A 26428-nucleotide genomic window follows, 5' to 3' on the forward strand; every position below is an offset into this window, starting at 1 on the left:
GGGGTGGTATAGGAGAACTCTCTGTGTTATCTGTTCCATTTCTCTATAAATCTAAAACTGTTCTAAAAATAAAGCCTAGTTTTTGAAAAAGTATTACTTGCTCGCTGAGAAGTCCCATAAGGAGATGGAAGATGGTTAAGGTCCTAGGTCCCCCTGAGGCTGTAAGAGGTCAGGGACCTCTGCCAGCCTCCTTCACTGCTGGGTCCCCAGGGCCAAGCACTCCCGCTGGTGCCCAGGGAGCATTCAGGGTTTGTTGAGTGACTACATGAGTGTTGGCGGGGGGGAAACACAGGACTACTCAGTGCCCGAGTTCTCAGCTACCCAACTCAGGTCTGAATGCTAATTATTAAGCGATTCAAACAGAAAGGCTAGGAGGGTTGGAATGGAAGGTTCTTACACAGTGGCTGATGGATAAGGCATGAGGGGAACCGAGGAGACGTAGGCAAAGGCAGGAGGGGCTGGTGCTGAGGGCGCGGCAGCCAGATACCACAGTGCAGGAGGCGGCCCGGGTGGCGACCCTGCCCGCTTGCTCCTTTGTTTGGGGCTGGAGGTAGAAGATGCGTTTCTCCTGGTGGCAGCCATTTCTGGTGCTGTCGGGGAGGGACACCAGAGAGACACAGTTTCACCATTTGGGAAGATCTAACAGAGAACAGAGGGTCCTCCCAGCCCCACCAGCCCCATTAGAGCTGGACACGGGGCCGGCCATGCCGGGAGTGCCTCGCTTTGGGGAAGCCAACTCTCATCCAGTTTGCTCCATCCCAGACTGCGCAAGCTGCCACCCCGGCTAAATACCCCCTCTCAGGGGCCCACACCGGAATCCAGGGGAGCTGAGGGAAGAGACGGAGCATCTGTCCTTACCAGAGCTGGCTGAGTCTGGGCCCTCCCCCTTGGAGGAGGACACAACTCGACCACACAGGGGACATCGCTGGGTCTCAGTGTGAGATGGTCCCAGTGGGTCCTTGGTGCCAGCATCACCTGGAAGAGGAGGCAGAGACGTCAGGAGAGGATTATGTCTAAGTCACTAGGCCCCCACAAGCCTACTGCAGCACTGAGCTTCCCTCAGGGACCACTGCATAGGAGACAAGCGGCCTCCACTGGGTGACAGCAATATTGATGGTAACCATGACATTGAGAGGCATCTCCTGAGCCAGGCCCTCTGCTCAGGGTCTTCATGCATTAGTTGATCAAATCCAACAAGCCACTGGTCTAGGTACCATCATCACTCCCCCATTTTACCGATGGGGAAACTGAGGCTCCAAAAGGTTGAATAATTTGCCAAGTCTCAGAGCTGGGAAGCAGTGGTCCTCCGTCTGATCTCAAGCCTGGTTCTCCCGACTGGAGCCCTTGTACCTATGGTCATCCTCCACAGTGACACAGGCCCATTCTCCAGGTGGGACCAGCCCACAACGGCTCCTGGGTACCAGGGCGAGTCAGTGGAGGCCTAGTGAGCAGGAGGATAGTGGGCATCTTGGTTACTTCCTGTACAAAAGGATTACTTCCTGTACAAATCCTCAACACCACAACTGGGAGAATTCCAGGGTCCATCTGCTTCTCCTTCAGGCCTCAGCTCAGCATCACTCCCTCTGGGGAGTCCCACCACCCACCGCGCTGAGTTATGTGCTCCCTAGCCCCACCCTGTGCTCCCCCATCCCAGTTCTGACCATTCTGTTTTGTCTGCTTAGCTGAGAGTTTGGTAGGGGCAAGGCCCAGGGCCCAGTGCGGGAAGGTGCTGAATAAATGAATGAGTGGTAGGCTTGTTGGGACTCTAGCAAAGGCGCAGCAATGTAGTGGTGAAGAGCCAGGGCTTTAGAGTCACAAAGACCTGGGTTCAAATCGTGGCTCTACCACTTGTAAGCTGTGTGCCCTTGGGCAAGTTACTTAACTTCTCTGAGCCTCAGTTTCTTCACTCATAATGGACATAGTAATAAAATGTGCAAAACCTACTTCATAGGGTTGTGAGGATTACTGTTTGTACAACCCTTAGCATGTTGCCCTGTATATAGTAACGGCTTAATAAATGACAGCTCCATCATTATCATCATTATTGCTTGAAAGGGCCTCAGAGACCATCTCCAAACCTTTCATTATGGATGTGGAGCCTGAGGCTCAGAGATGTTAAGGAACTTGCCTAATGTCACATAGCGTGTCAGTGGCAGAACTGGGACTAGAACTTGGTGTCCGTATTCTCAGGCCACTTCTCTCCCCACTGCTCTTCCACTAAACTCTTGGGTTTGGGGGAAAGGGTGAGGAGTGGAGGGAGGACAGAGGGGAGATAAGACAATCAATGCTGCCAGCACCCCTGCTGCTTGCACCCCTCCCCGCATCAGGACCTTCCGGAATCACGTTCATGGCTTCTCTATGTCAAGGTGAAGGAGAGTGGCTTCAGGCAAAGCACCTGGAGGAATAGATGTGAGGGCAGGACTCCCTGGGAGGGCTAAAAAGACCAGAAAAAAAATCTCTTTCCCTTGTCTGTATCTTGACCCGCGCAGAGCTCAGGGTGGCCCATGTCTGGCCCAACTGCACCCCCAAGGCCAAAGGCAAGAAGCTGCAGCCTCATAGCCTTGGCCGCTTCTCCAGGTACCATCCCCTACCTGGATCCTCTGTCCTAGCGGGTCGGCAGTGGGGACAGGAGACTGGGCCACTGCCTCTTGGGACAGTCTTGGGGGTCAGAACATGATACTCCTGGCCTGGGGAAGAAACCAGAACAGTCAGTGTCAGCGGGGCGTGGATGCAGAATTGGGGACGATTTAGAATAAGGATATCTCTCCTCTTCCTCCAAATGGTTTAACAGTCTCCCTCTCAATCTTTTTCTCATGCACACACACACACGTGCACACACGTGATATATGTGCATAAATATGTAGCTATATAAGTGTGCATGTACATATACACATTTACATAAAAACGCATTTATTTGTCTGTTTATTGTAAGCTCTCTCCAGACTCCTGTTTCATCTCAGATCCTATTTAGGGACCAGCTGCCTAGTTCTTGATATACAGAAGCAACCAACAAACGCAGGCTCAGTCAGGATTGGAAAGCAGGACAGGAAGACATGATAAGCAATGACAAAGTGTGATGCTACTCCCCCATACCCCGGCTTGCTGGTTAGGATTAGAATGGCTTGGGCATGGAGTCAGTGGTGTTTTCTCTGTGCTCCAAGCAGCTGGAAAATAGGGATAGTCATACTGTGGGTTTCATAGGCTTGTTGGGAGGACTGAATGGAGTCATATCTGTGAGGTATCCTGCCCCGTGCCTGGCAGATGTCAAGTGCTCAAGGTTATCAGAAGGTTGGGTCTTGGGTCTGCACCCAGCCCTGCCATCCTCTGCCTCGTCCATCCCTGAGTCTCAGATAAGACCTTCAGAATGTTGCCTGATTAATTACTTTTTCTCTCTCCTCTGCCGTGCAGGGTCCCCACTTTATACTCTGTGTGTGTTGCATTGGGGCCCCTGGACGCGCTGCTGCTTTCACTTCTAACCCTCGGCTTCTATCTGCTCTGTTGGGAGACATTGTATCTCATTTCCTGCCTTCTCTGCATCACTCAGCCTTCCGTATCTGAGGTTAACAGCCCTCCCTCCCAGTGAGGTATGGGTGAGAGCCATGTCTATAATTTACTTACTATAATTCACACATTTACTATAATTGCTTATTTGTTACTGGTCTTCTCTGCTATGCAGTCAGATTCATGAAAGTAGGAGCCGTATCTGTATTTGTTTTAATGTTAAGCACTCTGAAATCCTACTATGTGTCACCTCAAGCCTTACTATGTGCCGGGTACCCAGTCCGTGAGACACGGGGCCCCCTGGGGAATCAGAACCTTAAGGCAGTCCAGGAGGGATTCCGTGTTCACCTTGTCACCCAGGTCCTGCAAACATCAAGCTCTCCCTAAACCGCTTCATGAATGACCAGCTGAATGGGCTTCCCCAGAACCAAGCATGGGCCCCGACAAAGGAGAGGTCTCAGAAACTGTTTGCTGAGTGAATAAACAAACGCACCCAGATTCAAAGAGACAATACTCCCTGATGTTTTTGTATCACACAACTCATAAAAAAATGATAGTATTTCAATGGCCCACTGGCTAAATGGAAGAGCCTTCTCAGGACAGAGACCACCCTGGGGATCATGCCCACCCAGCGCCCCCTCCTGGCCCACCTGTGTATTGGCCCCGGAAGGTGACCCTCTCTGGCCGACCGGTGCTACCCACTCCTCTCCTTCTATCCCGAGCTGCCTGTGGATTGTCCTCGGTGGTCTTGCCCCTCTCAGAGAACAGCCTGGGGGAGGTCGGCTCAGATTCGGAACCTGAGGTGGAAAGAGGGGCATCAGAGGGGGAGGGGGTGGGGTCACATAGTTTAGGGAGTGGGTGGGTCACGAGTTCAGGCTCTGGGGCAGGCTTAGATTTTAAACCCAGCTCTGCCCCTTAGTAATCACAGCTGACACATCCGGACCCCTGACCTTGTGCTAAGTGCTTGGCGTGCTTCATGTCAAGTACCCTCACGGCAACCCCAGGAGCGGACGCTATTATCACTGCACTGTTAGCTGTCCGTTTAACTGCGCAGGGCAGGTAAACAACCTGGCCAAGGCCACACAGCTAGAAAGGAGTGAGCTGGGGCCACCGATTCCAGAGCCATATTCCTTCAGGCAAGTCCCTTGTGCTTCCGGGCTTTGGTGTCCTGATCTGCAGAACGTAGATAATACGACCCATCTTGCAGTGAAGATTAAGCAAGATGATACACATACACAAAGCCCTTACGGAAACCGCAGCTCATAGTACGTGCATAGCATACTGTTGCTGTCATTAGAAGTACATGGTATTTCAGAGCACTACAACTACCTAAAAAAGACACCCGAAACCTTCTCCAAGTTTCCTCTAGGGCTGTTGCTGTGGTCCCTGACCACTTAGCCAGCATGCCCAGACTGTGGCCTCCAAAAATCAGTCCAGGCGGGTGGTCACTTACTCAGGGACAATCGACGCACCTCCCGAGGCACCAAGGAGGACCTGGCTTGCCTCCTTCCTGCGGGGACTGATTGCTCTGCACCCCCAGGCTCACCAGACAATCTCTCTGTGGATTTACTAGCAAAAGGGAGAGAGAGAGAGATGATGTCACTGGATGAGGTTTCATGCAGCCTTTAAAGATGATCAGTGAGAAGCTCAACCCAGAGAAAAGCTTATAACATAAGGAAAGAGGAGAATACGAAAGTCAAAACCAAAGACTCTGGAGTCAGACTCATAGAAAATGGCTCTGAGCCTCTCTGCCCCTCAGTTTCCTCATCTGTCAAATGGGGATAATAGGAGCAATGACTTCAGAGGGTGGTTGGAAGGACTGATGAGACAACGTCCATTAAAAAACGTTAACGTAGTGCCCTCCAATAGAAATACTCGGAAGTTAGTTAGTTGAAGATGATTTTATAAGTCACCATAAGTGAATAGCTGCTGAGTGAGTGGGTGAGAGGGTGAGCGTCCTGAAAATGTTCTAGCTCTTCACTTGGGTGGTGAGTTCAGGGATATTCACTGTATCATGCTTTATTATTAACACATATGTTTAATATATTCTTCTATGTATCAAATATCACATGGTAAAAAAAAAATGTAAGAGTGAATGAATGAGTGAATAAGCGAGAGAGGGGTGTGGTTGTGCCTGAGTCCACATGTCTGGGGAGAGCCAGAGGTCGGCCAACTCTACCTTCTGCAGCTCCCACCAGGGCACAGGGGCGGGAGTTTGGGGTTCACCCACCTGCCATAATGGGAGCCCCAAGTGGCTGAGGAATCAGCTGGCTGGTCCCGGGCCCGGGCCCGGGCGGGGTGGTCAAAGTTGGACGCTGGGCGCTTCGGGCTGCCCTGGGGGTGCTGGTGCAGGCTGTCCTCCAGCCGGAGACGGAGCCGGGATACCTCTTCTTGCAGCTCACGGATAGCCTGGCTAGGGTCGGGGGGTGGGACAGGAGAAAGAACAGATGCACAGTGAACATAGCTGCAGCCGCCGCCAGAGTGCTGCCTGGATGTCAGGTCTTTGTCCTTTTCCAGCAGGCATCGTCCAACTCTGCTATCAGTGGATTCTCGAACTTCCCCGTGTGTCCGCTTTTCTCGCTACATATCGTGACACCCCTCTGAGTTCATGTCCCTCCCTGCACATTTGGTGAGCAAAGCAGAACCTTCTTTGAGGTTTACCCAACCTAGCATGCAGGGCCTCTGAGTAACCATTCTGAAACACAGGTGACCAATTCTCAAGATAGAGATGAGGATGCAGAGTAGAGAGGGCATTGGCTCAAGGTGCACGTTAAAATTTCAATTCTGACCTGCCTCAGCCCCCGGGCTGCCCTCCCCTTCCCCAACCTCAGTCTGTAGAAACCCTAACTATCTGTCCAGGCCTGGTTCCTTCCTGCCCTTGCTCAGCACTCCCTCCTGGGTTCCCCCAAACATTTCCTACGTTGTTCAAGCCCAGCTCCCTGCTCCTGGCGGAAGATGCTTGTTTATCTGTCTCCCCAACCAGACAGTGAGCCCCTGGCAGGCAAGGAGCGGGCTTGCCCATCTCACAACCCCTGAGGCCTCATAGATGCTCAGAGAATGTCACTGAGCTGGCCTCCAGGCTCCAAGAGGGAGCAGAGTAAAGGTGTGTGTGTGGAGAAGGGACAAAGAGACACACGGTGCTTCCCATCACCAACTGAACGTGAGCAGGCTGGAAGCTGCAGGGGTGCCACATGCAAGGCTGCTGTCATCCTGGGGAAGCCCCCAAACACAGCGCAACCTGTGACTGGCGAGGTATCTCATGAGCCACTAGCATCTTGGGAGTAAATCCTGTTTGCATTTCTCCCCGATAGGTCCCTGAATCTCTAGGGTCTCATTCTGAGGGCGTCACTGGCACTGCAGCAGCCAATTCCACCCAGACGCTGCTACACACAAACCCCCCTACACACGGGGCATCAGGGTCCGGGCTGGGCACGGCCGTCCTCCAGGCTGATGCAGGCTCTACATCTACTGTTCGGACCAGCGTCCGGGCTGAGGGCTCCCCTCAGGGTTAGTTCTTGCCTGGTGGCCCCTGGACTCTTGGGGGAGTGTCTCCTGGTGCCACCTTCAGCAGACATCAGCTCTCAGATGGGTGCACGGAGGAGGCGGGAGACCTCTCTCTGGCTATGGCCTGGCGCTGTGTGCGTCTAAGGGCAGTTGGTTCCCCTGGCAATTCCCAGGGCAACGCTTGTTGGGGTTTCCAAGGCAAACCATGAGGGTGGCGGCTGCAGGAGAGTGCTAACTCCGGTCACCAGTTAACCCATGAAAGGCAGGGCTGAGGCCCCGTGGGTGCAGGACTGGGGCGGTTCTGGCTCCCTGTCCAGGCCAAAGGCCGCTGAACGAGAGCCTGGGGTTTGGAATACCCGCTTAGGCGTCACTTGTCCTCTCTGGCTTGTTTCTATCAGGATCTCGGTCTTCCTGACCTAATCCTTTAGTGACTGAGTGCCAGCTGGCACTTAAAAGTCATCTTTCCCTGCAATTTTACTCCCCCTTCCTAGGTTCCCCACCTCCGCATCAGCAGCCAACTGGTTGGCCAGCCAGCAATCTGAGTCATTCTAAACCTTTCTCTTTCCCTGAACACCCCAAAAGTTAACCAACTCCCAAGTCCTGTGGGCCCAATGGCTAATTATCTCTTTTCAAATGCACCTCCCTTCCCTCCCCGCTGGCCCCATAACCTCTCTCTTGGGTGCGGCAGCCTTCTCAGCAATCCCCTGGCCTCTATTCTCACCCTCACAGTGGTCAGAGAATTCTTCCTAAACCGTGAACCCAACCACACCTCTCCCTGGCTTAAAGCCTCCCTCATTGTCCTTAGATGAGACTTTCTACATTCATGAATATTCAGTGAGCACCTTTTCTGAGCAGAGCCATCATCCAAACTTCTAACCAAGTGTGTTTGAGGCCCTCTGAGATCTCCCCCAGGTCTCCCTGTCTTCCTCTCTGCTTTTGTTGTTTAACACCCCACCTCATACTTGAGGATCTGGCTATAGTAAGCATTTGGTGCCTAAAAGGTGGCAGGCACTCTCTCACCTCTAGGCCTTTGCACATGTTGTTCCCTCTGCTGGGATATTCTGCCCTCTCTCTTCCTTCTGGTCTCAGCTGATACCACTTCCTCCAGGAAGCCCTCCCTGAAGCCTCTGACTGGGGTAGATGCCCCTTCTCTGTGCTCCCACAGTCCTTCAGCCTTGTGCCATCACACTGGGGGTGCAACCACCTGCTTCTTGGTCCATCCTACAAGATGGTGAGCCTTACGAGCTTAAGGACTGTCTTGCCCACTATTGTATTCCCGGGGGCTGGCATACTGTAGGTAAATAAGCCTCTCATTCCCTTGCAGATATCAGAGGAGACTGCAGGAGTGAACTTACTAAACTCAGGCCTGGAAGCCAACACCCCAACCCAACAAAGGCCTGTGATTGATTATTGGCCAAAAGCTACTCAGAAGAGAAGTAAGAGGACTGACTAACCTCTTTTCCCATTTCTGTTTAATGAAGCGAGGAGAAAACTTTCTCAGTAGAAAAACTGCACTTGGATTAAAAAGAAAAAATTGAAAAAACTGTCCCTTCCCATTTCATACAATGAATGTGTAAACTGCAGAAAACACACCCCTGGGCAGTGCAGACCTGTCTTGGAAGGGAAATGTTGGGAGACGGGCAGAGGGGTCTTAGCACCAGCAAGGTGAACCTCTAGGTCATTTCCCACCGGCTGGAGAAGTGTCCTCAGAATCTAGATCAATGACGTCCCACAGGAGCAGCACTGAGCTGGGAGGCAGGATGCCTGGGTCCGTCTGGCCTCAGCACAGCCGCCACTGGATGGAGACCCTAGAAAGCCCGTGCTTCCCGTGGGCACCACCCTCCTGTCTCTATGATGAGCTTGAATCCGCGGCGCCCAAGTATGCAACTTACTCTCGCCCCGTCCTGGTGCGGAGGAAGGTGGAGGTGGTCTCTGCGGGCCCATGGGGTGGAGCGGCTGCTGCAGGGGCCAGGGTCGGGGGTGGGCTGATTGTCGCGCCGTGGGGGAGCTGCTCAGAAAGCTGCTTTCGCCCCTTGAACTCTGAGCCAGGGACCACTAGGGAGGCAGAAAGGGGCCAGAGTGAGTTCACACAGAGAGGACCCTTGAAGTGAGAACCTGTGCGGGTGGAAGGGTGGTGGGGGTGACGAGATGGGGCCTGGCTGAGGTCACGAATGAAGCTCCTCTTGAGGTCGATGACCCTCAAAACAGGAAGAAGGTGTGGTTTTTGCTGGGAGCAAAGCGGGCCTGCAGAGCTGTTTATAACTAGATTTCCCTCCGCCATCCACCATTTCGGCATCAGATCCAAGTCTCCAGGGCCTTCCCCCTGCAAAGAGCCCCTTGCTCCTCCACGAGGGCCCCCAGACCCTGTGCATCACCAGGTTGCTCTGGGACTGGCTTCGGAGCCTCCACCTCCCTCTGAAATTAGTCACACCTTTGCCTGTGTGCATGTTTCTTGGGGGAGCATTCAAAACTTTAACTAGCCTCTCAAAGGGATGGGTGACCAGAGGTTACAAACCACTCATCTGGCCCACGCATTAAAACAATGAGCCCTTGGAAGACTAATCAGCAATATATAAAGGAACAAACTATTGATTCATGGAACAATCTAGATGAATCTCCAGAAAAGTATGCTGAGTGAAAAAGAAGCCAATCCCAAAAGGTTACATATTATACGATTCCATTTCTATAACATTCTTGAAATGACAGAATTACAGAAATGGAGAACAGATTAGTGGTTACCAGGAGTTAAGGAGGGGGTGATTGTGTCTATAAAAGGGCAACATGAGGGACCCTGAGATGGTGGAAATGTTCTGTGTCTTGACTGAATCCATGTCAATATCTGGTTGTGACATTGCTCTATGGTTTTGCAAGATATTATTATTGGGAAAAACTGGGGGAAGGATCTCTGTGTATTATTTCCTACAACTGCCTGTGACTCTTAATTAAACTTTTAACTAAAGTTTTTTTTTGTTTTTTTTTTAATAGCTACTTTATTTATTTATTTATTTATTTTTGGCTGTGTTGGGTCTTCGTTTCTGTGCGAGGGCTTTCTCTAGTTGCGGCAAGCGGGGACCACTCTTCATCGCGGTGCGCGGGCCTTTCACTATCGCGGCCCCTCCCGTTGCGGGGCACAGGCTCCAGACGCGCAGGCTCAGCAGTTGTGGCGCACGGGCCTAGCCACTCCGTGGCATGTGGGATCTTCCCAGACCAGGGCTCGAACCCATGTCCCCTGCATTAGCAGGCAGACTCTCAACCACTGCGCCACCAGGGAAGCCCTAACTCAAGTTTAATTTAAATATTTTAAATGGTGAACCTCAAGAGGCAAAGCTAATCTGAGAACAGTGGTTACCTTTGGGAGGTGTGGGAGTGACTGGGAAGGGCTTGAGGGGGGTCTGGGCTTCTAATCGTGTTGAGTTTCTTGGTCTGTGGTCACTTCGGGAAAATTCATCAATTTATATTCTTTCCTGTATGTTTTATTTCAATAAAAAGTTCACATGCATTTTTTAAAGGTAAAAAATGAAATCACGGATTTTATAGACACAGTGTTCATGACACGGTGTTTAGTGAAAAAAAGGAGGTTATTGGGACTTCCCTGGTGGTCCAGTGGTAAAGAATCCACCTTCCAGTGCAGGGACGTGGGTTCGAGCCCTGGTCGGGGAACTAAGATCCCACATGCCACAGGGCAACTAAGCCTGCGTGCCACAACTACTGAGTTCATGCGCCTCAATGAGACAGCCCTCGTGCCGCCAACTACAGAGCTCACGCGCTCTGGAACCCGCGTGCCACAACTAGAGAGAGAAAACCCGCACGTCACAACTAGAGAGAAGCCTACGCCGCAACGAAGACGCTGTGTGCTGCAACTAAGATCCGATGCAGCCAAAAAAAAGGAGGTTATTAAACATTCATGTATAATATCCCATTTCCGTTTTAAGTATTTGTAAATAAACACACACACATTGACAAAGAAAACAGCTCACAGGTTCTACACCAAAATGTCAGCAGTGATGGTTTTTAGCTTATTATTTTTTCTTTTGTTCCCTTTTGTCCATCTTACCAGCAATTTCAAATTTTCCTACAATGAACCTGTAAGATATTTTGCATCTAAAGGGTAATGCAAGTTTTCTTATTGATTTGATTTTTTTAACCCATGCAATCCAGCCACCCCCAGGTTCTGGCCAACCCAGATGCATCCACTCACCCATCTCAGCCGCCAGTGCCCGCTCTAGGCAGAAGCTGGGTGCCCTCTGCCCGAGAGGACTGTCCTGGCCAGGTGGGGGCCTCTGGGCTCGGCTCCTGGGTATGATGGGCTCAGAGGCTCTTCTGGGTACCGGAAGACCCCTGGTCTGGCGGTGGGAGGTTGCATCTCGGGGCACAGACGGAGTGAAAGACTGGGCTAATGTCCCTCGGGTGCTGGGAGACCATGGAGGGAGACACACGTTGAGGTCACACAGAAGGAGGCCACAGCCACCAAGACCCTCCACATGCTAAACCATGAACTCCTGACCTTTGGGACTTGGCACCCCTGGCAGTACAGTATTTCTGAGGATGCACCCCCATTATACATGCATTTTCTTTATAAACTGCAGAACTGTACATCTGCCTACTCACACAAAATTGTAAAGCTCAACTTAGTTTTTAGATAATATACAAAGAAATAAAATTTGTGATCCTTCCTTCCCAGGCAGCCCTGGGTAGCCCGAGGGGCCTGCATCCAGCTTTGGAGACTATCACTCTATCTGGTGGCTCTGTCATGTCACCCTCCCTACAGACCTTATCCATTCACCATTTCATCATCCATTTGCTCAACAAATATTTATTTCCCAGTCTGTCGATGATTGGCGGAGTGACACTGGGCAAGTCACTTTCCCTTTCTGAACCTTAGTTCCCCTCTATCAATAAGATGGGGGAAATGAACCATCCTTGGGGGGATGAAGTGTGGGCTCTGAGAACGCCCAGGCCATCTGTCCCCGTTCTGAACTCACAGGCACTTTGATTCTCAGGCTATCTCAGGTGTATGACACTGATGGGGTCCCCAGGATACCTGATCTGGCAGAGCCGGTGCTCTGGGGTCTGAGTGAGGGGTGACACTCTGCTGGTTTCTGAGCCCACAAAGCCACTGTCTGTCTCGGGGGATGCCATCCAGGGCTCCTGAAAGAAACAGTGTCCCTTTAAATCTGAGAAATGTGCTTGAGGCACACTGGGAAACCCTTCCCAAGTCCTGGCCTGGGCCTTACATTCCAGAGGCTCACAGACAGGCAGGCTGGCCCAGCTCCCAACAGCCGGGCGCAGGGTGTGAGGGTCCTGCAGCACGAGCACCCAGCCAACCTCAGGGACTCCACGCCCCGAGAAGACGCTGAGCAAGTCCCGCTTCCCTGAGGAGTGGGAGCCAGGGCCCTTGGGAGAGATACTGAGAGATATCCTGAGTTGAGAATAGAAAGAGGAGGAGAAACGTCCCGTGGCAGGAATGGGATTCTCATGTCCACACGGCTTCCGGGCTGGGCCTGGAACACCATGGTCCTACCTGACTGCAGAAATGCCCGGGCCTGATGAATTGGGAAAATAAACTTGATCAAACTGCACACCTCCGACACACTGCATCTAATGCAAGGTGCAAACATGGCCAACAGAGAGACACGGGTGCCTGCCCTCAATGAGTTCATGGTCGAGTACAGACTCCTTACCATGGGCTCATTAGGACTACAGGTGTGTGTGTGTGTGTGTGTGTGTGTGTGTGTGTGTGTGTGTGTGTGTGTGTGAGTGAGTGTGTACACATGCATACGTATGTGTTTTTCTATGGGAGGATCCATCACATAAGTCACATTTCCACAGTGATTTGTGATTCCTGCAAATCACAAGCTCTCAGAGGAGAAAGAGGAGCTCGTGGCAGAGGGACGGGGGTGTGGGGAGCTACGGCATAAGCCCTGAATGTTGGGCAGGATTGTGAGTGGCAGGGGCGGAAGCAGCAGGCATTCTGAGCAAAGGCCTGGAGGCAGGAGGCTCCAGGAGATGCAGGGAATGGCCCTGAGGCTCTGAGCCCATGCCCCGTGCAGACGCATACCTCCAGGTGGGGCCCGCCAGCTTGGCACAGAGACTTCGGTGGAAGGCGCTCAGAGATGCCACTTCCCTCTAGGCTGGTCAGACTGCTCTGGTGGGACTCCGCAGACTTGGTGCCCTGAGTTGGGGGGGGCCTGCTTGGGCCTGAAGGAGCTGCCTCAGCTTTGTCCAGGCCCTGCAGGTGCCTGTCTCTGGCCACGGATGCGTGGAAGTCTGCTGGCTTCACAGATGCCATCTGCTCCACGGTTTCCCTGGCAGGGAAGGAGAGGCACACTGGCCCTGAGCCCTAGCATGGGCTGGGCAGCCCTGTCTTGGTAGCCACACAGTCTAGAGCACAAGCTCTGGGGTCAGGAACCCCTGCGTGCCCACCCTGGTTCTGCCACCCTCTCGCTGTGTGACCTTGGGCAAGGCACCTCCCCTCTCTGAACCTCAGTTTTCTCAACTGTAAAATGGGGATGCCTACAAAACCCACCCTATACACTGCAGCAGAAATAGTGTGGAAAGAGATGTGCTAAAGCATCCTTTCCCGGGCTTCTGGAATTGCCTTCCATCTTCGCTCTTCCAGCCATTTCCATCAACCTCAATCTACTCAAAAAGACTTTATGTCACTGTTATAAACAGAAGACCAGTATTTCGTGTTACAAATAGAAACTAACTTTGCAAATAAATACAAGAAACATGAAAACAATATTATCATAGTCTAGATAGATCCTGTTGCCTAGTGAAGGTTCTGGGCCTGAGGCCTGCTTGTTTTCTCTCTCTCTTTCTCTCTTTTTAAAGGAAGATCAAGAGAGGCACTGAAGACATAATAGCCCTAACTGAGATTTCTCCTTGATGTACATGGAATGTCTGAGACTGAGAAGGAGAGTAATGTTATTTAATGCTGCATCTGTCCTACCAGAAACCTCGTCCCACAACACCCAAAATCATTTCAAATGCTATCAATGGTATATGTTGCACGTTTTAGAGAGACACTGAGCTACAGGTCAGGAAGGCCGTTTCTAAACTGTAAGGGGCTGTCTAGCTCACTATGACAATTTCCACCCCTGCGGTTTCTGAGCTGGTGTGGGACAAGCGGGGAAGGCTCACTGACATACTCGAGGGGGCCCCCGTGACTTCTCTCAGGCTGTGCTGGGGGCTGTCTGGTGGGGAGCCTGGTGGCCGCCGCTTTTCCTGGAGCTGAAGCCGGCCCCTCAACTTCCAGGGTGTGGCCCTGCCCCTTCCCCTCCTCCTCCTCCAGCCTCAGGGCTTCTGGGAGAGACTTCACACTGAGGTACCTGCAGAAGAACACAGAGGAGAGTGACTTCTGCCCAGCAGGGCCAGCAAGATCCCACCACTGGACCCACCACCCTGGCCTCACTGCTGGTGGGCACTCACCGCTCTAGGAGGCCGTGGAAATCCTGCTCCACCCGCAGCTCCTTGTGCCTGAGCGGGGTCGGGAGGCCCAGCGGCCTGTCCTCTACTTCATTGCTGGTAGCGCTCAGATCCAAGTTCACGTGCAATGGGTGGGGGCCAATGTTGATGGCGTCGAGCTGGGGCCAGAAAGGAGGAGGGGTAGAGATTCAGCAGACACCTAAGACCACTTTTTAAGGACCCACCTTATGCCAGGCTCATGCTGGGTGCCAAAGAGTAAGAAATAGGTTAGGTTCACTAACCTATCATCATCCTTTCATGTGTGCAAAAGTAGGGACTGGATCATGTGATCTTTGATACTGACTGCCATTGATTGAGCCCCTGCTACGTGCCAGGCACTGTACAGACATCACTTCACAACAATCCCACCAGTACCTAGGTTATTACAACCCATTTCACAGACAGGTAACTGGGGCTCAAATGATTTGCCTAAAGTCACACAGAAGTGAGGGACAGAGCCTAGATTTGAACCCAGATTTCCATTCCAACATGGACACCCAGACCCTCAAAACACCATCACCATGGGAGCAGGGGAGCCCCTCAAGATGATGCACTCGAGATGATTGTCTCTCATGGGGTTGTGACGTGGGCTAGAGAGAATTCTACAAAGCCCCTTCCATGTACAGCCCTTCTCTAGTGTCGCCACCTCTGTGAATAGTCCCCAAATCCACCCAGGACTAAAAGCTAGAAGCCTGGAGGTCATCGTTTGCTCCTTTCCTCTCATCACCAATCCAAGTCCAGTCAAATGTACCTTCTAAACCTCTCTCAAGTCCATGCACGTCTCTCCATCTGCCCCGCCACCTCCCCACTTCTGACCTACCTGCAAATCCTCTGGTATCTTCTCCTGCTGAAAAACCCAGCAGAGTTTAAGACCATCCCCTTGATGTGACCCACACACCTACATCCTGAGGCCCCTGCCTGCCTCCCCAGCCTCCTCCCCTCCCTTGCCTGTCTCCCCTGCCTCTTAGACAACTGCCCCCCTCAGGGTCCATACTCTAACCACAGGGCCTTTGCACAGGCTGTTTTTCCTGCCAGATGGCTTTTCTGCACCTAGTAATTCCTACTCACCCTCAGATCTCATTTAAACATTACTTCCTCAAGGAAAGTTTCTCTGACCCCCTAAACTCAGATATGTTACCCTGTTATCTACTCTCGTAGAACCTCATAATTCTCCTTCAGAGCACTGATCAAAATTATAGTTAAGTAACTGGGTAACTAGTTCAACTAGACAGAAAACTCCAGGAGGGTACAGGCCACCTATTATTTCAGTTGTTTTCTACTGAATTCCCACCATGTGTCATGAGTCTTGGCATATGGTACAAACTTCTCAGATATGTCATGAAGAAGTTAATGAATGGAGAAAACAGTGAATGAAGGAACAGTCCAATACGGTTGGGCAAAGAGGTACCTCAGGGCAGAGGGTCTGGATGGCTGGCGTGGGGGCTTGTTCCAAAGGAGAGGGCAGGCCCGTTGGCTGGTGGGGGGAGGGCATGGCTGGGGAGCTGTCCAGAGCCGAGTCTGACCCGGCTGGCTCAGGCTCCTGCTGGCTCTGGTCTATGTGGCCCTTCAGCTCATCCAGGCGAACTCCCAGCTGGAATATCTCTGCCTCCAGCTCCCTGGAACGAGGAAACATCAGGCAGGTCTGGGAGGCTGTGCTTCAGAGCAGAGGCCCCAGAGGTGCCCATGGAGAGTGCATCTGACATCATAATTTAGATTATGTGGAGAGCAAAATCAACAAGGTGAAAGTGGACACCACTGGGAATAAGGAGGCCTCAGCCTGAGTCCCCTTCTGCCTCCATCTGGCTGCAGGAGCTTGAGTAAATCCCTTCCCCCTCTGGCCTCAGTTTCCCCATTGTCCAATGAGGGGCTTTAACTCTTATCTCCAAGGTCACTTCTCATTGAAGGGAGTTCAAAAAGGACACAAATCTCAGCCTTCAAGTATCCCCCATCTGGACATGTTGTTAATTGGGATAGGATTTCTCCCTGTTCCCCTAGTGTGTGAATTGTGAGGACAAACTGTCCCCCTGCTGGTGGGAACCCAGGGCCTGACCCATCTGTCCTTGGAGGCCTCTCTCCCCAGCATGTACCTGCCGGGATCAAATCTCCTGGGCGTCCCCGTGGAGCCGGCAAGCTGCTGGGCCACGTGCTGCTCCCTGCAGGCCTTCAGATACTCCTCCTCCAGGGCCACGTGGGCAGCCTTTAGCTGCTGGAAGACCTGAAACCAGACAGGCCAGGAAGACTTGAGTGGCCAGCCCCCGTGGGCTCCATCCTTGCAGACACAGTGGACGAGACAGCTCTTTGGGGGAGCGGAGGGGCATGGGACTCTGGGACTGTGGAGGCCTCCGGGCCCCGGAATATCTGGAAGGCTGGGGTTGGTACCCTCTGGAGCCTGCTCGCTCTGGTCAATCTCCCTGCCATCAGATTGGTATGGCAGAGGCACGGCTTAGAGCACTGGCACCGGCCCCAGAGGGTACCAGTCCTTCCTGGGTAGACCTACAAGAACCCAATGTTCCATGATGGTCATAGCGCCAAATATGCTATCACTATATCCCCATAAGGACCTAGTACTTGAGAGACCTTAGATCCTCATCCTCAATTCTCAAAACAGTAGATTTTGGAACATTAGTCATTCTTTTCCCAAATCCTTATAGACTATCACAACAGATGGTATTATCATCACCATCATACTGTTGAGAATGATAACCAACATTTATGGAGCATTGAGGCTCTGTCTAAAGCCCTTTGCATTATTCATTTAATCCTCAACATAACCCTAATGAGAGGGGTAATTTATCATCTTCATTTAAACAGGATGAAACTACAGCACAGAGAGATTACTTAAGTCAGTGAAGGTCACACAGTCAGTGAGCAAGTTGTAGAGTCGAGATATGAACCCAGGCCCTCTAGCTCCAGAGCTCATGGTCCCAACGATTATGCTAGGTCCCCACAGTAAACATGACAGTAGCTAACTCATGGGAGGTTAAAACTATGGGAGGTGGGCTCATTATCCCTGGCTTTTTATCATCCTCATCTCACTCATCCTATGCTGACGATAGACTGAGGCCAAGGACAACCTACAGTCTAGCCCCCAGTCAAGCTTTATCTTCCAACAGCTCTCAATCTCCCTGCATATGGGGGAATCAGGAGATGGGGGAAGAAAAAGAATGGTTTTGATTTTCAAGGTCCTTGATCATTCACTCAGTGAGATAATACAATCCATATCACATTTTGTAATTGGAGAATGTGTGTAACATCTATATAATAACATAATACTTAGTAACATAATATTAACAGTAAAAACTATCAAACCAAATGTGTTGCATTTGCCCTGCTCACCCTCCCTCAGCTCCTCTCCCCACCCTGCTCTGCACCTTGAGCATCAGCTGGGCTCCTGACCTGCTGGTTTCCCCTGGGGCCTGTCTAGGGGAAGCATCTATTAGAGGTCACAGGGTGGGAGGAAAGAGACTTGGGAGGGAACTGCTCCAGGCAGGTGCTAGTCCCTGGGCTTCCCTGTCCCTGGCCGGGCTCCCTGAGGCTGCTGCCCACACCCCAGCCAATAGTCCCTTCACTGATCCCTAAACCCGCAGCTCTGAGAGCTCCATCTGTTCCTTCTTGGGATCCTGGCTGATGCATCAAAAATCTAAATTTTATATATGACCACAGTTATCTAGAAATACCAGAGCCCAGAAGGAAATAAGCCAATAATGGTTGGATTAGGGGTTTCTTTCCCTTTTCCCCCCAGTTTTCAAATTTTAGCAACTACTTTTATAATAAGGAAAATTATAAAAAGAAAAGGCCTTTCCCTGGTTGCTAACAGGCAATATAATCCGTGGGAAGCTGTGCAGGGCAACGATTAAGACCCTGGACTTGGGAATCAGACAGGCCTGGGTCTGGGCTGTGCCGTCTACTGGCTGTGTGGCCTTCCAGCTGCCCCTCTGGGCTTCAGTTCATCCCAGTTAAATGGGGGTGATGACTGTAACTGCCTTGCCGGGTTTTTATGATGATAAAATGAAATAATGTTCATCAAGGGCTTACCACAGTGCCTGGCACACCAGCATCTTTGCTTAATAAATGGTGACTATTGTGATATAATGATCATTATCATGGAAAGCTAATCAGGGGCTGTTTGTTCTAAAAGGAGACACAATGTCTGGGATTCTCTGGTCTGTCTTGCAGCAAACGAGGCTTCAGAGCCTGTGCCATGGGAGACAGAGCAGCTGTCTGGCAGCTCCAAGGGCATCTCTTGAAGTGGGCAGTACCTTGAGTTGGTCCTGGGGTGTCAGCTGTCCTGCTTGCAGCAGTTCTACAAAGGATTCCACCTGGGAATTGGAAAGGGAAGGAAACACGCTCCATTAATCCAGACTCAGAAGGTGAGTCCTACAGACTCCCACACTTAGCCACAGTCACACTTTGGTGCGGAGAGCTGGGCCCTGCCTTGGGATGTGGGTTTTCTGACAAGCACGGAGAGGCGGGTGCCAGAAAAGCTCCACCACTGGCCTTGGCCATGGCAGCCTTGGGAAAAATCAAAGTGGAACCTCCAGGAATTTATCGACAGCAAAGCGCACTTACTCCTGTGCATGAAACCTACGGCAGCATGGTGGGCGTGGGGCAACAGGAAACAGTCTGAATGCCTATCTGTGGCACGGTATGCAGCCATCCAGGAGATGAAGGCACATGTGTGTGTTCTCATGTGTAAATGCCTCCAAGACCTACTTTTCAGCATCAAATCAAGGTACAGGACAGTGCTTATGGTAGGCTACCATCTGTATAAGATACGGAGAGAACAAAGAAGGAAAAATACAAACACAGTTGCTTATGTATTATAAACTATCTCTAGAAGGTATATTATAAACTATCTCTAGAAGGATGCAAGAGACTAAAATATTAATTGCTTCTAGGGAGGAGAACTGGGTGGTGGGCGGGTACAAAGATGGGAGGAAGGTTTTCTACTATATGTATCCTCTGAACTTGGAACAAAGTGCATTTATTGCCTACCCAGAAATATTCAAATGTGGGACACTAAAAAAGTCAAGGTACATTATAGTGTACATATTCATGTGACCATTTCTATAAATGCATGTGTGTGCATTAAACATTTTGCATGAAGCAGAAGGGCAAGAGTGGAAGAAAAGATTTCACTGAATATATTCTTTGTCCTGTGTGAGGGTCTTTACCATGGGTATCTATTACTGTCACAAAAATTTTTTTAATTAGGAAAAAAAAGGCAAAGACAATTTGGAGATTTCTAGCATTTCTAGGAAAGCTCTAGATCAGTGCCAAAATATAATATAGAAATTTACCTAATATAATTACATTATATAATTTATATAACATAAAATAGAAATGTAATGCAAGCCGCATATGTAATTTAAAACTTTCCAGGAGCCATACTAAAAATGTGAAAAGACACAAGTGAATTAATTTTAATAATACATTTTCTAAACCTAAAATATTATTTTGACATGTAATCAATGTAAAAAAATATATTGAAAATTTTATATTCTTTTTGTTGCACAAAGTCTTTGAAATCCAGTATGTGTTTTACACTTACAGAACGTCTCAATTTGGAGTGGCCACATGTCAAGTACTCACTAGCCACCTGACCAGCGGCTCCTGTATGGACAGGGCAGCCTGAATCATTAGGGGTCAGCTGGTGCCCCAGATTTTGCTCAGTGTGGTGACCTTGGCTCTGCTTTACTTTACAGCACACAGGACAAGGAGAAACATCTCTCCAGTTACAGGACCCAGAATGGCGGTGATAAAAAGGAATAAAGTTCATGCTGCTACAACATGGATGAGCCTTGAAAACATTATGCTAAGTGAAAGAAGCCAGACACGAAAGGACAAATGCTACATGAATCCATTTATAGGAAATGTCCAAAATAGGTAAACCCAAAGAGACAGAAAGTAGATGAGCAGCTGCCAGGGGCTGGGGGGAAGGGGAATGGGGAGTGACTGCTTAATGCATATGCAGTTTCTTAGTGGGTGATGAAACTGTTCTAAACTTGATTGTGTTGATGGCTGCACAACTGTGAATATGCTAAAAGCCACTGAAGCACTAACTTTAAATGACTGAATTGTATGTTATGTGAATTATGTCTCAATAAAGATGTTACAGAAAAGAAAGAAGGAAAGGAAGGAAGGAAGGGAAGAAAGAATGGTGGTGTTTCTTTGAAAGAATTTGTTTTATGGACATGGTGACGTAACTATCGCATTTCCCTTTCTGCGTTGACAACTAGGAAGCTCAAAACCAAATGTGAATCTGATAAAGCATTCAGGGTCCAGCAGAACATTTTGTTTATTCACTTCTCCCTAAGTTCATTTTATTTTTTTCCTATCCTTACTTCCCCTTTGCCCCAGTTTCCTCACTTCCGTTTTCAGAATGTGGTTACAATGCATGTATTTTCTAAGCTGCTTTAAAGTACTTTTGGAATAAGGCCAAGTGTATAGTTATAAACAGACCTGCAAACAATTCATAGTTATTTGGATGAAAATATAAAGGCCCCTTGAGAAGTGACTGAGGATTGACTTCCATAACGAAAGGAACTAAGGAAGTGAGGTGATCTATGCTAAAGAGGAGAAGGTAGAGTAGAGAGAGGCCCCATAACCCTTCCAGAATCCTGAAAAAGCAGACAGTCTCCCCCAGAAGCGAAACCGGAGATAGTTTCAAGCACAATTAGAGAGAGTTTGATGAGACACACCGGCAAAAAGGGAGTTAAATCTAGCACTGGGTGACAAGGAGGAGGCTGGAGCCAGGAGGTCTCTAAAACCAGGGTCAGGGGGGATCTGTTTCCAAGTTAACTCCAGCAGGGGAATAATGAGCGAGCCTCGCAGATAGCCCCTCATCCAAGCGGGCAGAGGCTCTGCTTTCTCCAGGTGAGTTCCATCTCTCGTGGGCAAAGTTGGGGTTCCACTCACCTTGGCCAGGAACCGACTGGCCCGAGAAGTCAGCTCCTGGGCCTGCTCCGCTGAGGGCTGGTCCTGGGCGATGCCCGGGTTCTCCGGAAGCCACCCTAGGGCGGGTGTGCTGGGGGGCGAGGAGGGGTTCAGGTCTCCTTCAGCTGATGGCCACCCTGGAACATACAACCACTAAATGCTGGGGCCAAAAGCAGTCCTTCCTGGGGCTGCGAGACTGTTGCTGAACCTCAAATCCACCACCTCCATCCTCGAATGACAGCTCAGCCATCTCATGATCGTGCCATCTTCACATCGACCTGAGGAAGGGGCCTGGGCAGTGCTGTCCCCACTTATAGGAGAGAACAAGGTGTGGATCAGCCCCGGATCACACAGCTAGAGCCAAGCCAGGCCTCTGGGTTTCCAGTCAATAGTGTTGGCTCCAACTCAGAAAGATGCGGGTTCAAATCCCGACCCTCCCCCATAGCAGTGTGACCTTCTACATGTCCTCACCTCTCTGAGCCTTGGTCTCCTTGACTGTCAGTGGGGTAACACCAGTGGGGACCTCACCAGGTGAGGGCTCTACAGGGACGATGCTCTTTGTCATACAACTCGTCCGAGATCACACAGCTGCTAGGTAGCAGAGCTAGGGTTTCGCCCAGGCTGCTCTGGCTCAAAGCAGACACTTTCTACATCTCCATTTGACCTCTTCAAGTCACAGGGCCCAGAGAGGGGCCTCACCTCCCTCCCTCCCCTGGCCTGAAGCCAGTGCCACCCCAGGGTGAACCAAGTGTCCCTAGAGCAGGGTCACAACAGAGGAGCCCTTCAGCCACATCTCCTCTCCCAGACTCACCTGAAGCCTCAGAGGCCTGCAGGCCCTTGGCGGGGCCCGGCCACCGCTCTACAGAGTGGGGCTGTGGGATGGTGAAGGACAAGACCTTGGTCCCCTGGGGCATCGTCCCCGTGTGGATGCTGTGGCTGGGCTGGGGCGGGTCCAAGTACAGGTTCACCTTTAAGGGAGGAGAGGCACAGCAGAGCCAAGGGTTGGGGCAAACCCACCCAAAAGGCCTCATCTTCATTCATGCCATCATTCAGGCGCTCAACAAACATGCCTTTGTATAATAAATAATACCTTTTAGTGGAACCCTTGGGTGGGGGCCAAACACTGGGCCAAGGGCTTACATATCCTTTCATTCTCTCTTTATGGCAGTCCTGAGAGGAAGGGACCATATGCCTATCTTACAGAAGAGGGAACTGAGACTCAGAGAGGTTGAGTCACTTACTCAAAATCTCCAGCTGAAAAATCCTTGGGCTGGGATTATAACTCTGCTTTGACCCCAAAGTCTATGGTTTTCCATATTAATAATTTTATTAATAATACTTGTTATAATATATCATAATATTGTAATCAATATAATATTTAACATAGAACAAGTATAATTATATTATAGTAATATAATAATATTTGTTATTAATAAAAATATTTCCAATACTTATCATTACATTGATAATAACAGCAATTAATGACTGTTTAAATGAATGAGTCAATCAACAAGTAAAGGAATTATCTCTCAGTTGCAGCAGATCTCCATCATTTGAGGATGGATTTCATATGGTAAATAGTCTAGTGTTTGGGAGAGAAGTAGAGAGTCAGGGAGATGGCCAAGGAAGACCTTCTGAAGTTAAAGACCCAAGCGGTTTAAAGCAGGGGTTGGCAACTATGGTCTGTTTTAGTGAACAAGGTTTTAGTGAACACAGCCATGCTCGCTTGCTTTTGTATCGTCTGTGGTTGCTTTCATCCTATAACAGCCCGAGATGAGTTGTTACCATGGAGAATATATGGCCCGCAAAGCTGAAAATATTCACTATCTGGCCCTCTACAGACAAAGTTTGCTGATCTCTGGCTTAGCATGTGAGCCCTGCAGTGCCTGGGTTCACACTGAGGCTCTACCACCACCCTCCTCTGAGTGCTAGAGCAGCTGACTGAACTCACCTGTCTGTGCACAAAGTGAGTGCTCATTCAATAGCAGCCACCACCCTCACATTCATCACCGTCGATATTATAACTATTACCATCACCATCATCATCACTATCACCATCATCACCACCATCACCATCATCATCACCATTGTCATGTATGTGGCCATCACGGAGGCAGGTCCCTAAAAAAGCTACTCTCCTAGGGTCCCCTGGTCCTCATGACGTCAGGCAGCTTATCTTACTGCCCTCTGCTACCCTAAGGTCAGGAGTGGGCAGTTCAGGGTGGGCTCCCAGGCCCACAGAAGGCAGCCTCTCCCTGCTTAAGCTGCTCTTCACGTCCTGGCCGTGGCAGAAAAATCTACTCCAAAGTGAGGGACAATGGCTCAGCCGTGGCTGGGCCACCCTGCTGCCTCCCCCCTCTTTCAGGCCCAGCCTCTGATGAGAACAAAGCTGGATTTTAATAATCCCCTTGGCCATCTGCTCAGGCCCGCCTGTGGGGACTTGCCCACCAGCACCCCTCTCCTCCCAAGGGGACCCAAATCTGGGGGAGGCCCGGTCCTCCTGCGTTCCCCCCTGCCCCACCCCACCCATCGGCCAGCCTCAGCCCGGGCCCACCAAAGGCCCAACCTGGGGGAGCAACAGGAACAAACTGCTCTCAGCACCTCTGTTTGCACAGAGGGACCAAAGGCCCGCGCAGAGGCCCGGGAAGCGGGGAGCCGGGGTGAGTGTGGGTTTGCCGAGCTGCTCAGGCTTGTCCCTCCTGGACCCGTCTCTGGACACAGGCAGGACCCACCCCCAGGTCCCCCGTTTAAACCAGGGTGTCCCACGGTGCTCCCTGAGGCTGGATTGGCTCCCTCAGGGGCGTTAAGCAAGGAAGGGTGGACGAGTGCGGGAAACACTGGGTTAAATAACTGACTAATCTCAGCACAGATGGGTTCCTCACAGCCTTTAAAATGCTAATGGGCTTTTATGAATGGGGCGGGGAGTGGAGAGACTAGGAAATGCTTCCGCAACTCCTCCAAACACATAAACCTCCCTCGAGCCTCTCCTCCCTCCCCCAACCCCATCCTTACGCTTCCCTCCCCCTCCCCCCTTCCACTCCCACCCTCACCTCCACCAGGTGGCCATCAGAACACACACTGTAGGAAAGGCAGTTTTATGTCATCCCCCCTGATTCTTTCTGGGGTAATTTCCGGTCTCAGCCCCTCCAGATCCCCCTACAGCTGAGGTGGGGGAGAGCAGCTGGAGGGAGGTGCCAACACAGCTGCGAATGTAGGACACCCCCATCAACTCTGGCCCTAAGCTAGTCACCGGGCAGTGACTCCTGACCAGCCCTGGCTCCCTGCCCGCACCCCAGACGGGATCCAGTAGTGCCCCCCGGCCCGGCCCTGGAACTCCCTGGTCAGCCTCCCCAGTGGCAGAGCTCACAATCATTTAGTCTGGCTCTGTTAAACCTAAAAAAAACAAAAAAAAGAAAAAGTGGGCTGTGGGCTATTGGGTGCAAACCCCAGCTCTGGTACCTACTTGTTGAGTGATCTTGGGCAAATTCCTTAACCTCTGTGCCTCAGTTTCCCCCATGGTAAATGACTGAGGACAGTGGTCTGTGAACATCATGTATTACTATTGATATTATCACTGTAACATCAGCATTCTGCCTTGTCATGCCTCTGCCACATACCCATTGCCAGGGCCCGAGCTGGGCACACCCAGGCACGGGGAAAATAGTGCCCACTCTGGAACCAGGCATAGTTTAATCCCTCACTTTTAATCCCTTACAAGCCGTGGGATGTTGAGCAAACCACTCCACCTGGCTGAGCCTCAGTTTCCTCCTGTGAAGAGGATCAAATGAGATGACTCTGGCAGTGTACTCAGCCTGGGGCCTGGCACCTTTCTACTGCTCAGCAAATGCCAGTCTCCTTCCCCTGGTCCCCACCCACTGCTGCTGCCCTAGAGCCAGGCCTGGCCTGGGTGTCTAGGGCCACATCCCCAGCCTGGGGTCCAGCCCTCCCCCTGGGGGCTCTGAGCAGAGTGCAGCGGGCCCCCGGGGTGGTGGCATCAGCCAGCTCAGCCTGGGGGAGCAGTACCGCTTCCGTCTCTGCGAACTGGGCTCCCTGGCACGGGCTCTGAGTGGGAAGCTGCTCTGGGGGTTCCCGAACCTTCGGGGGTAGAGTCTGCAGAGCTCCGGACACAGTGAGAAGCCCGGCTGGAATCTCGGCTCCCTCAGGCTCTGTGGAGCCCGGCAAGGCCCCTCCCCACTCAGGCCCCACGTCCTCCTCAGCCCAGCCTGTACTGCGTCCCAGGGCACGGAGAGGATCGTCCTGCTTCCAGAAGAGTCCAGCTTACCTGTGCTCACCCTTCTCTTGAGGAGAACCCTCAGGCCAAGGAGTCATTTTTCCAGAAAGCAAGACCAGGTGAGCTAGTGCTGAACCATTCCTGGCCTCTCCAACCTTTCCTCCTCTGCCCCCTCACACACGCAGGGCTCTGGGGCACCAGCCAGGCCGGTGTAGGTGCACGTGTTGAGTCCCCACTGGGACAGGGGAGCGTCCAGGAGACGCACACAGCTGTGTCCCCATGGTGTCCCCCTGCCTGGCACACATGGGCACCCAGTGAACACCTTCATATTAATACTATTAATCATCATAAGATTCCCTAACTCTTAAGAAGTACTTGCCAGGTGCCAGGTACATACTTTCCATACATGAACTCATTCCTTTAAATAAGTAAAGGGGGAAGGAAGGAAAGGAGGGAGGGAGGAGATATTCCCAGCGTCTGACCCTGACCTTGACCTTTGGCAACCTATGCCCCTCCTGGGGTCCTGATTCTTCAATCTGTGAGATAGGGGAGCTGAGGATTTGGACCCCATGACCAGTTCCTTTCTCCTCGGACCTTCTAGGAGCCTGCGGCCGTGAAAATGTGGTTTCCCCGGAGAGGATGCCTCACCAAGCCCTCTACTACCCCCATCCCTTCGGCCCCTGAAACTGGCTCAGAGAGGTGGAAGAAGCCTTAAGACATGGGGTGGGGGGAGGAAGGGGAGCCCGTTGGCTCCTAGGAGGCCCGATTAACCCCCTTTTACAGTTGTGC

The 26428-nt window shown here is 51.2% G+C and overlaps 1 protein-coding gene across 1 annotated transcript in view; it reads right to left on the reverse strand.

Annotated features, from left to right (window-relative positions):
- AKNA (AT-hook transcription factor) overlaps positions 1-26428 on the reverse strand; it is a 52915-nt gene that overhangs the window by 4520 nt on the left and 21967 nt on the right. The window contains 17 exon segments of the mRNA XM_036856104.1: positions 398-590; positions 859-975; positions 2592-2687; positions 4152-4298; positions 4955-5070; positions 5732-5914; positions 8898-9060; positions 11204-11415; positions 12047-12153; positions 13064-13310; positions 14157-14336; positions 14437-14591; positions 15881-16088; positions 16560-16687; positions 18732-18791; positions 21391-21545; positions 22220-22376. Of these exon segments, the coding sequence (XP_036711999.1) occupies positions 398-590; positions 859-975; positions 2592-2687; positions 4152-4298; positions 4955-5070; positions 5732-5914; positions 8898-9060; positions 11204-11415; positions 12047-12153; positions 13064-13310; positions 14157-14336; positions 14437-14591; positions 15881-16088; positions 16560-16687; positions 18732-18791; positions 21391-21545; positions 22220-22376 (2624 nt within the window).

The sequence above is a fragment of the Balaenoptera musculus genome, chromosome 6 (genome assembly GCF_009873245.2).
Source record: "Balaenoptera musculus isolate JJ_BM4_2016_0621 chromosome 6, mBalMus1.pri.v3, whole genome shotgun sequence".
Taxonomy (NCBI): Eukaryota; Metazoa; Chordata; class Mammalia; order Artiodactyla; family Balaenopteridae; genus Balaenoptera; species Balaenoptera musculus.